Source organism: Rutidosis leptorrhynchoides, chromosome 7 (assembly GCF_046630445.1).
Source record: "Rutidosis leptorrhynchoides isolate AG116_Rl617_1_P2 chromosome 7, CSIRO_AGI_Rlap_v1, whole genome shotgun sequence".
Classification (NCBI taxonomy): Eukaryota; Viridiplantae; Streptophyta; class Magnoliopsida; order Asterales; family Asteraceae; genus Rutidosis; species Rutidosis leptorrhynchoides.
In genome coordinates, this window is record NC_092339.1 from 254,236,302 (window position 1) to 254,248,422 (window position 12,121).

The 12,121-nt window shown below is 38.4% G+C and overlaps 1 protein-coding gene across 2 annotated transcripts; it reads right to left on the reverse strand.

The window, feature by feature from the left end:
• Positions 1-259: 259 nt before the first annotated feature.
• On the reverse strand, positions 260-2,945 carry LOC139858783 (F-box/FBD/LRR-repeat protein At1g13570-like). 2 transcript variants are annotated; one of them, XM_071847615.1, is made up of 5 exons: positions 2,877-2,945; positions 1,602-2,261; positions 1,411-1,527; positions 1,152-1,310; positions 260-735 (listed from the first exon to the last, which is right to left on the reverse strand). In XM_071847615.1, exons 2-5 carry the CDS (start codon positions 2,250-2,252, stop codon positions 397-399), a joined length of 1,266 nt encoding a protein of 421 aa, XP_071703716.1. In that variant the 5' UTR covers positions 2,253-2,261; positions 2,877-2,945; the 3' UTR covers positions 260-396. The 2 variants fall into 2 exon arrangements, with proteins under 2 accessions (XP_071703716.1, XP_071703717.1); XM_071847616.1 differs by having other exon boundaries at positions 493-722.
• Between the last annotated feature and the right edge of the window lie 9,176 nt (positions 2,946-12,121).

Here is a 12,121-nt window from a genome sequence, read left to right on the forward strand (position 1 = left end):
TAACTACGGGTTACGGGTTTTTTCTCGCCCGTTGTCATCCCTACATGGAATCACATACCCACCAAGATGCTTCAACCATAGGCAAAACAAATAATAAAAAAAAAAAACAAAAAACAAAGTTTTTAAGGATCATTTACTAGAGTTACATGAATATCTTATATCCCACACACAAAGCGTAAGATGTTCAATCAGAGGTAAGGACCTTAGCTTATTGTTCATGACAGAAGTCATTAACACAAAAGATGACAAATACCAATCATCATTCAAAAGCAAAACTCTTTTGCATCCCATAAGTTTTGAGTACACTAACTACTTGGAAGCCAAAAACAAAATAAATATCAAAAGATTTAACCTAAAAAATCAAATCACAGAAGAACAAGTAGCAACACAACATCATCAGTAGATTACGCCATCAATCTCAAAGGGATGATCTTTACCACCACGAAAACCAAAGATTTGTACCATCGGTGATGATGGTGGAGGAGATAAAAGAGCTTCTAATAACTTCAAGTCTGCATCCTTATAGTAAACGCCTAACCTGAGCTTCTTAAGAACAGGTGACTTGGCCAATATTAACTTCACAAACTCCAAGTCATGCTCCGCATTGAAATCTTCTTCAATCTCAAATTCAATCAAATGTTCCAACCATATATCTGAACAAGCTTGCATTGTAGCAGAATATAAGTCATGGTCAAAGTCCAGCCAACGCTCATCTTCTGTATCTACAAACATCATCTAACCAATGTTTTTTAGTGTCAGTATGTTATGTTTTGGCATAAGTATATAAAAATAAAGGGCAACTTTCATACATCCCTCCACGTAATATTGTTCATACCAAATATCAACACTAAGAAGATGGATCTCAACCAATCTTAATTTAAAATATCAGTTAAAACCAAGTTTACTACAATAGATATTATTTTACCCCTCATATAATACAATTATAATACAATCTCATATTATTTTATATGTTTATAATAATAATTGGAATAAAAATGAGAATGCCTTAATGTGAGCGTAAAATGGGAATGTATCTGATTAGCGGTATAATTTTAATAGGATACAAGATAGATACATGTTGTTTAGAGATATGAAATGAAATTCACTCAAAATTTAATACTAAGGATACAAGATAGATGCATGTTGTTTACCTTTAGTGTTAGTTTCTCCAAGTTTGGGGAGCTTTTGATTATGAGTACAAGAAACTGAAACCAATTGTTTTCAAGAAAACACATTCTTTCTAACTGCAAGAATTTGAGGTGGACTAATGAAGTTGCAAGCTCTCGTGGAACAACCCCTTTGCCGAAACTCTTCAACCGGGACAAACAAATATTAAAAAAAAAAAAAAAAAAGAAAGAAAAACAAGTTTCCAAGGTCAAATCAATTACAAAATAATGATGATAAACATACCTCAATGTCCCAAACATAAAAACTAAGATATTCAATTAGAGGTAAACACTGAAATAGCTCATTGATGGTGCCATATTCGTCATTCCTGGTCAAAATAATACTACAACCATCTGTAACCTGCAGTAAGTTACAACATTCAAATGAATAAAGAAAGCTTATGAGGATCGATACTTAGGTAAAAACTTACTTACCATTGTGAGGCTTTTAAGTAGTGGATTATTGGATAAGATGTGCATCAGTGTTTTTTTATACATGCGGACGTCCTTCAAGCATAAGGTTGTAAGGCTACGAAATCTGTTGAATGGTGGTACATGGCAAATACTACAATCAGAGAGATACAACTCTGTTAACTGATGAAACGAGAAAATGGATAATGGCAGGTCACACATAGAACTCAAACGAAGTTTCTTGACAGTATTCTTTCGAGACAAATGAAGTAATATTTGGTCAATTTCTGCACAATCGTTAGTTGCGTCAGATGATCTCATGGAAAGCGTGAAGTCAACTATTGGCCCCTGGTGTAGTAACAGGAATTGATATATAGCATAGAAAAACTTATGTCTCCTGATCATCTTTTGCATTTCACTTTCACTTGTTGATTCTTCAAACCCTTGGTCGACGGGCAACTGATTTTCACCACTTGATTCATCGAACATTGAGTCATGGAACAGATCCTCTATAAATGCAACTTTGGGAACTTTGGTCCAATTGTACCTCCATTCTTTAGAGAGGAGACTCGTCCTTACTATCTCTTCAATTGGTAGAAGCCATAAGATGTTTTCTATTATGTTTGAAGGAAGGGTTGTAATCGTTCCATCTAATAACAAACGTTGAGCATTCATCTTGGAACTCTAAATCAAAATGCAAAAAAAAAAAAAAAAAATAAATAAATCATTAGTTCAATACTAAATTTAAGATAAGCAGAAATTGATACATAAATCTACAAAAAAACCTAGTACAATGTACAAACACTTAGAGTGAAAGGTCTGATGCTAATTCAAAGAAAAGTCCATGCTTTCTTCTGAGCCATGTGCAAAACAAGCTTCTTTATTGAAAATTTAACTTTTACCTTAAGTATTAATTTGAATTTTTCTCAGTCGTTAAACCAAAAACCGAATAAATTGTTTGTTTAATTTTGAAATTCATAGTTTTATCTTTGCGAACTCAAAATCAGTTAACATTGTCTTCCAAACTCGAAATGTAGTCTGTTTGTGTATTTCAAAATTTTTCTTACGAGCAAAACAAAATAGACGCATGTGTGGTAAATTAGATTAAAAAATCTTCTTCTTCAATTAACAAGCAAAAGAGACATATCATATATATTTGTATGTATATGTATATTGATAGCAAATGGGCGAAAGGGATAAAGAGATTTTACAACCCTAAAATCTCTAAATTCAAACGCACAATTTGTTAGTGTTGATTATGAACATAAATAACATCAGATCGAACAAAACGGAATATACCTGACCTGACGTAGTAAGTTAGTTGGAGTCGCATAAACCCTAGCTTTTTTAAGTCATGGAACTGAAAATGAGAACCTCCGTTTATTTATGATATATTGGAGTTTTTTTTTTTTTTTTTTTTTTTTTTTTTTTTAAGGAAATGAAATAAAAGGAAGGAAATGAAATGAAAGAAAGGGGAATGAAGAGGAGGGAATCCAAATCGTTCCAATTTGAAAGAAATAGATAAGAGTAAAATACTCATTCATTCTCTCCCCTTTTTTTTCTGTCAAAACTAGGGAACACATTTGTAATTTTGATCTCCATTCAAATTGATTCTATTCTCTCAAAATAATAGCACTGAAACAGAGCCTTAATTCAGAAAGAGTGTTTTGTATGCCAAAGTTACATAAGTTTCGAGTTTTTTTTTTTTAATGTAAACCTGTCAAAATGCCTAACCAAGAAAACACAACGAGCCTCAACACAACAAAAGCCAAAACCTAAACCAACTAAAACGAGACTCGTCACAACCAACAGGATAAAGCTCAAACACATACAATCAGAAGACAAAACACCGCACACAAACATGCTTATGAAACGGAAAACAAAAAATTACAAAAGAAGAGCTACCCCAAAACTACAACAATCAACCACAAACTAACGAGCACACTTGTTTTCCCTCACAGATGCGACCATTTTGCCTCTATTATTTTGTCTTTGAACAATCCCTTTAACTTCTTCATAGGTAACCATTTTCCGATTCTAGAACGATATGAATAACTAATCGGGGACCTGGCTTTAGAAGCGTTCAAAGGACTCACCTTCAATCCGAGTTCAGACGAGATAACACCACCCTCAACAACATGCACTTCCACCAACTTGTGACAACTCAATCCGACAACCGCTTCATCTTGCATCCGATTTGAAACATCAACACCTACACCGCTCTTTTTGTTCTTCTTCGCACCGAAAATGACTTTCACGTTCGGTTCAGAGAGCACTTTTTTCGTTGAGAATTCCTCGTTCCCTCTCGATAGACCAGCTGCGAATTCAAAACTTGTGGGGCTATATCTCTCGAGCCCCGAAGAAAACCCCCCTCCCCTTCGGATTGCATATCTCTTTTGACTCTATATATGTGGGCACCTGATATCTACTAGGGTTCACCCACCCCCGTTAGAAGAAGTCGTGTCCGTCCCGGACATCTGCAACGCCCTTCCCCGTCTTTTTTCATTGAATATGGGGTGAAGGAAAAGACTGACCCCTTCGGTGACTTTCGCGGTCGCCCTCACTGAACCGAATCGAATCAGAACTACGATTTAGATCAAGTCTTACCGAAATCGGATTTCCTTTTCGTGCCATATGCGCTTTTTCCTTCCCCCCCCCCCCCCCCCCCCCCCCTTCCCCCTTTTTGATTTACCCTTCCCTTTTCCATTAATCTTTAGCCCATTAATGAGCCCAGATTTCACGGGCGCATCCGATTCTAAAATCGAAAACGAAGATCCATACATCTTGCCCATTGCGTTCACAAACTCTTGTTTATTCGATAACCCATGAGCATTCGAAACCTTGTCCCCATCGACCAACAAAATAGACTTCTTCTCAAGCCGAACCATACTACCACCTATATTAACTGGCGGGGTCGAAACAACCTTAACCGAGGAGTTCGAGCACCTGTTGAAGCTTTCATATGGAAGATCAAGGTCCATCTCACATAAACATGTAGGAAAATCGTGTGCACTTTTAAAATTAATAAACGCAGCTAATAGATAAAATAATAATCTTTTATTATTTTCTAAAGCATTCACAAGATTAAAAGATCACATTATTGAGATCCAGTTACACTAATAATAATTGTCAAAACATAAATTCACAAATGAGTTAGTAATATACTTTCGCGAATACATCTCCACGTGTAGGCTGATACGAACCGCCTTGTTGAAGAGAAACCTACGATCAAAAATATGACCGTCTCTTTGGATTGTCCACTACACTTTCATACGACCGTCAATGGATGTAGTCCAAATCCAAATAACATATTATAATAATCAAATTATTATAATAAATAAATAAAATAATACTCCCGTTTGTGTTTCGATTCGAAAAGGATGATGTTGCCTTTGTGTTTCAAGGCAACAACTAAAAGGGTGTAGGTTATTTATTTATATGAGTTTGTTTTTTCAATCAAGAACTAAAGGCAGACCAAGAAGAAATATAGTTGGGGTTTTTTTGATTCCCCTTTTCGTAAGAACAAAAGAAGTTTTTGTTTTTTTTTTGTCTGCATTCTCTCCACCGAACACAAAGGCCATAAAACAAAATATATATATATATATATATATATATATATATATATATATATATATATATATATATATATATATATATATTATTAGATTATGAGCTCGTGCGTTACGCGGCAGCTCAAAAAAAGAGTATTCGAAACGTTAGTATTGATACTGATTAGCTGTATAATACAATTAAAATGACAAAACCCTTCATTATTGACAATATTTGTATTGAAAGCAAAAGTATCGAAAATATTAGTGTCGTAAACGCTGTTAATAGATACAAATACAATGCAGCAATCAATTATATATAGTTATTGTCACCAAGTTTCCTTTACTTGCTCCATGATAATAAATAAATGAATCGAATACTACATATGCGGAAGCGGGAAAGCCGAAAGTGGCTAAAGAAGTAGGAGGAAGAAAGCAGTTGTATGCATGTCGGTCCAACATTTTCTAATGCCCTGGGCGAGCTTCGTAAAAGATGCTCTTATAAACAAATAATACAGTTATAAGGGTTTGAAATATACATAATCTAGTTAAAAAATCTTACAGAAGTTCTTTATCACCTAAAATTGCAACGGTACAATAGAAATGAGATGGATGACTTGTGGGTAGAGAATTTTTCCTCGACTCGTGGCTAGAAAAACTACTTCTCTTCTAATATAGAGTAGAGAAAAGAGTGTCTACATCTCACTTCTCTCTACCTCGCATATACGGGATTAGGCATTGTTGTTGTTGTTGTTGTTGTTGTTGTTGTTGTTGTTGTTGTGTTACAATAGAATTAATTTAAAATGCTATGGTGACTTGATGTAACCGTAACCATATTACAGGTCAAGCGAAGTCTAGTCCAACCAACAATTATTAATTGTTACTGAATTATACATGTTAGAATATTACTTTGTAGGGATTATATTAAAAATTAATTGTGACGCCCCGTACAAAACCATCGTGTGCGGATCATCAACAACAGGATCATTACAAAATCAAACACTATATGCTGTTTTAAAATAAGTTTGCATTCATAAGAAAAGGTGACATCATAACCAACGCCGAATGTTTAACATACGATAATGTGTCTCTACGAATAGAAGGCGATAATAATAGTACGTGACCCAATGGTCGTTACAAATTCATTGTTTCAAAAGTAACATAGTTTGAATGCAAAATAAACGTTTCATGCGAAGACATCTCTAATAAGCGCAGCGAGAGTCTACAAAGCATGACAACTACAGCGGAAGCAATCAAACCTTAAGCACCTGAGAAAAACATGCTTAAAAACGTCAACACAAAGGTTGGTGAGCTATAGTTTAAGTATAACAGTAATGTAAGGTAGGCCACGAGATTTCAGTGTTTCAAAACAGTATGAAAAGTATATGTATAACCGTGGGCACTTGGTAACTAACTTAACGTAAATAACACCCCCTAAAAGTACAATTGGCGAGTGCGTAAGTTTACGAAGTATTAAACACCCGTTAAATTCTAGCGCTACTAGCCCGAGTGGGGATGTCAAACCCTATGGATCCATATCTAAGATTCGCGTTCACCGGTTCAAAGACCAATGACTAAACGTTACCGAGCTAAGGGGAAAGTTTATGCCGTTGTATAACCCACACATATATAAAGTTTAAGTACTCGTGCCTAGTATGTAAAACTGTAACAACCCAAACCGTAACCGACCAAACACGACGAAATTTCAAACAAAAAAAAATTTTCTGGTGCAGGCCATCTGCGCGGCGCGCCAGGTGGCCGCGCGGCGCGCCAAACCACCTGGACAGCCCGCTGTCCCCGGAAGTCAATTTAATGAAAATGTTTGACTAGTTCCCGACACATTTAGCTAAAACGCTTTTAACCATGACTTCATATATGAAAAACTAGCACGTTTAATTAATAAAATCAAATTTACGAAGCGGGTCCCACATCGACCCAAATTACCCCTTGAGTACCAAAATGCAATATTTGACCATAAGACTTTTAATCCAAAACGAAGCCGAGCATGGCGATTGGGGATACGCTACCCAATCCTAAACAATCCAAAAGCAAGTCTCTAAAGCAAACTATGCAAGTCTTCTAGTCCTCGCGCTTACCCGAGCCACCAATCCGCATGCAATCTATAAAAAGAGTCAACAACGAGAGGGTAAGCTAATGCTTAGTGAGTAGAATAAATATATACATGCATATACAACTTACCTACTCGCATCCACGACATCACATAAATACACATAAATCACTTACCTCATCGTACCAAACGCTAGTATCATCAAATCGTATAACTAGCAACCTCATAAGCAATCAATAGCTAGTAACGTCAAACCGTACAACTAGCAACATCATTAGCATAAATAAATATATATAATAAATCAAATTAAATGCTAGCATCAACAATTACAATTCATGGTTAACCAATCTCTTCGCTGGGGGAACGACTTCGCGAATCAAGTCATCGATGTTCATAACATTCGTTAGCTTCCAAAAACGGCTATGGCATGCTAACCCCCCGAGGTGTTCCAAAAACGGCTATGGCATCACCCCTCAAGTGTTCCAAAAACGGCTATGGCATCACTTGCTCAATGTGAGTAGAACACGGCTATTACTCACGCTTTCGTACACCAACACGGCTATGTGTACGGGTAACTCAAATAACAACGTGGGAGTAAAACACGGCTATTACTTGCCACTAAATACACAAACACGGCTATTACTTGCCACTAAATGCACAAACACGGCTATGTGCCTTAGTACAAAACATGGACTAATACGGCTAAGTCCCACAACCTTGGTCACAAAACGGCTATGTGACACCATCAACACGGTACATAAATCATATACATACATATATACATATTCCACTCACAATAATCATTATGGACAAGAACGGCTATGTCCCACCACTACGGTCACAAAAACGGCTATGTGACATCATTACTACGGGCAACTATCAATGTGGACAAAATGTCTATATCTCACAACTATGGTCACCAAACGGCTATATCCCACAACTATGGTCACCAAACGGCTATGTGACACCATTTCCACGGGCACATAAATCATATACATACATATATAGATATTCCACTCACCTTGAAGTCTTGAAGAATGCTTCCAAGTAATCCGCAACTCGCCAATGGAAAGTACCTATTCCATTACCACAATTACAATAATACACTTAGAGTGGATTTACAAATCAACCCAATTCGTAAGTGCAATTTCGACCCAAATGCACTTCCAAGCACAAACCGTGCCCAAACTAACCAATAGTCACTAACACAAGTGAGAATGGTCCTAATATGCCAATTAAACCCGAACTCAAGTGTTAAACACGTGTCAAACCCATTTTGACCCTTAAACCCTAATTTTGACCCATAAAGGTCAAAATCTCATTCTTTGCAAGTTTTGACACCAAAACACATTTAACTCGGTTTTATACTTCAACTTAATCCATTTTAAGTTTATAAACTTCATTAAATCGCCAATTGGGTCATAATCACCACGAAACCCTAATTTGACCCAAAGTCAAAGTTAGTCAACCAAATAACCCTAAATGGGTTCCAATACTTCCATAATCACTAACTTAAGTGATTTAACTAAATTTCAAGTTCTAAACATGGCCAAATAGTTCACCAACCCGAAATCCGCCAACAATTAACAACAAACCCGATTACTAGCATCACTAAACTCATTTCATCACCTAAAAGGGTTTCACAACAAATTTACTCAAACCCTAACTTGAATATCAAATCAAATAATTGAAACTCGGAGTTTGAGCTTACCAATACTATCACCGCGTAGCCAAGAACGAAAGGAACAACTTTAGAACCCGAGCTTTGGTGAGAAATCGACTCCTTCTTCCCCAAATCAAGCCCTCTCTCTCTAAACCCTTACTCTCTCTCTAAAAATGGTTGAGAGTGTTTTGGTTGGTGAGAATTTGATCCAAACTGATCAAAGGATCAGTTTTGATGACCCTAAACCGACCCCAAGTGAAAAGACCAAAGTACCCTTCATTTAAAGCCTTTAAAAAGGCTGAAAATTGCTTCTGACCCATTCGGCGCGCCGCGCCACTATGTGGAGCGCCGCTCCACTCTGCAGGTCAGATTTCAGAAACTTGTTTTGGCCATAACTTTTTGTCCGTAGCTCCGTTTTCGATGAATCAAATATCGTTGGAAACGTAATAAGATTTTCTTTCCAATGGTAAGGCTTTGAAACATCAACACAAACTTTATTTGGGGTTGAAAAGATACGTACACACCTTGGTACTTCAGACCACGTCCCGTTTCCTTCGACGTTCGAGCAAGCGACACGTACATGCTTCGTACACTTCACACACGCATCGTGCACCATAAATACATTATGTACAATAAATATTTGGGTCTTACAACTCTCCCCCACTTAGAATCGATCACGTCCTCGTGATCCTCGTCACTTAACCAAACGGACCACACTCCACGGTCCTCAACATAAGTCCCAATCCGACTTTCCTAAGCAATTCTTCCCGACGAATCGCCTTCCACAACTAAATCGTCATCCACGATTTTTCTCAAATCCACAATCCGAGCACTAAAACCATACTCATTCCCTCGCATCGGGAAACTCATCCCATCTCTAACCGAGATATCACTCCTCTAGCGTACCATTACCAAGTACCGTGCTAAAGCAACCAAGTCTCAACCTAAGGTCAACAACCCGAAACGATGAAGACCGAACCAAACGAATCCTTACGGATAACACCAATCACTAAACATCCCTTGTAGCGTATAATACAACCAATACGCAACTACCGTAACATCATACGCGAACGACTAGAACTGCTAGCGTCCAATCGACTATAACAACTTAAAACCCTAGGCGTACAAAATCGACCATTGTCACGCCCGTAACGACATGTGAGCGAAATACGGCTATCGCATCAGTAATCACACAATACGGTCCTCACGATCCCACCATAGGAGTATAAAACAACTGATAGATCACTCAACACCGGATGAAGTCAGCGGACCCGAAAGTCATGCTTCACCGATATAACAATACCTCATGATGAAGTCAGCGGACCCCGAAAGTCATGCTTCACCACTATAACAATACCTCGCACTATGAGTAGTGCAACATCGCGCTCCGCTACACTATAGTGAACCCTAACGGATACCGCTAACCGTCCACACTATCGAGCAAGAACCACCTATATCAAGCATAGGCACAAAACAATATTTCTCTAGAAGAGAATCCGATACGCACATCCCTTAACCGAGGGATTTCACCTTGCTCGCCAAAACACTTCCATTATCTCTCGACGAGATTCACCAAACTTACCACCTCGGTGGTAATTTACAAATCCAATATCATAAGTACCAATGAGCCAAAAATTGTACTCTACCACCAATTGACCAAAACTAGGTCTCGACCAAATTTCCGGATCTAACAAAAGCATCATCCGAAATCTCACACTAAAACCTCCTCGTGCGGGAGTGCCACTCCCTCACTTGGAACTACGTTCCATATCCACAACTCGTACAACCGTACAATGCTACCAAAGGTAGACTTTACAAACAATTGGGTTCACACGACCCGTTACCATACCTTGCTCCAAACCTTGAGCACACGAAGGACTTGACCAATCCTTAAACACTTTGAACGAAAAGTGTACCACAAATACCCAAACTATACCCTCGCAATCATCCAATTTCATTAGTTTGTCACATTCCACCTAGTCACTCATGTATCTAAGGGTTTTACTCCGGTACCCTAAGTACAATGCAACCACAACCATAACCTAGTCGGAGTCGAACACCACGCTAGTAGGTATAAAAGAGGCACCTAATGTCGCGTCATAATGACTCCATTACCGACATACATCGAGATTTCAAACACTCGATCTCAAGGGTTCCAATCACCCGGCGAACCTCATGGTTCATCACTTCAACATAAAAGCGAACACGCGCTTAACAATCGGACACCAAAACCATTTCCGTGGCTTGGTAGAAACATTTCCCAAACAATAAGGAATGCTTGGTTGCACCAAGTCTTACGCCCTTCACCAATCAATTAAAACGTCACCATAGGGTACTTCCATTAGGAACGTCACCCATAACAACAACATGCACAACACAATGCATCTAACAAATCCGAACCTAAACGCCACATAAATAAATATTCAAAAGACATATTTATTAAAACGAAACGTACCTCAACGTCTCCTTGCGGCATTCGCCGCCGCCAACTCGGGACAATCCGGCTTGCGATGTCCCTCTTTATGACAATAGTAGCACATTCCGTCATCACTTCTCGGCATTGTGCATTCCCACAACTTGTGACCCCTAACGCCACAATTTAAACACCTAGGCGCACGAGAATCCACCGCGCCCTTTACCACATTACTCGTACTCGCACTCGGACCCTTAGTCCTCTTACTCGGAGCACCATAAGTAATAACCCTTCTCTCACTTGAAGGTTCGGCCTTTTTCGATCGCGTATAAGACTCGAAACCTCTAGCCACCGCAAATAACTCCGCAAACGACTTCGCGTAACCCCGGCTAATTTTGCTTTTCAAGTCATCGCTCAAAGTTCGATAGAAATCCTCCATCAACAAACGATCGTTCCCCAAATATTCCGGGCAAAAACGAGCCTTCGACATAAAAGTCGTCTTTAAAGTATTCAAGTCCATAGAACCCTGTTGCAAATTTCGCAACTCACAACGCAATTCCGATAAATCGGCTGAAGTTCGGAACTCCTCGAAGAATCCCTCCTTAAATTCGTCCCATGATAATGCCATAAACGTCTCACCACCGACAAGATCAATCTTGCCATCCAACCAATCCTTCGCCCTACCTCGCAACAAACTAGTAGCGAGTCTCGTCTTTTTCTCGGGTGGGCATTCCATAGTACGAAAACACCCTTCGACATCCGAAACCCAAGTCGTACTCACCAAAGGATCCGGTTTCCCATCATACATAGGGGGTTTAGTCCTCATGAAGCTCTTAAGACAACGCTCCATTT

Excerpts from the sequence above, each read along its gene's own strand:
- LOC139858783 (XM_071847615.1), bottom strand. The coding sequence starts at position 2,252 with ATGAATGCTCAACGTTTGTTATTAGATGGAACGATTACAACCCTTCCT. Across the intron at positions 1,528-1,601 it reads TACTTAAAAGCCTCACAATG|GTTACAGATGGTTGTAGTAT; the intron begins GTAAGTAAGTTT and ends AACTTACTGCAG. Across the intron at positions 736-1,151 it reads TGGAGAAACTAACACTAAAG|ATGATGTTTGTAGATACAGA; the intron begins GTAAACAACATG and ends AACATTGGTTAG.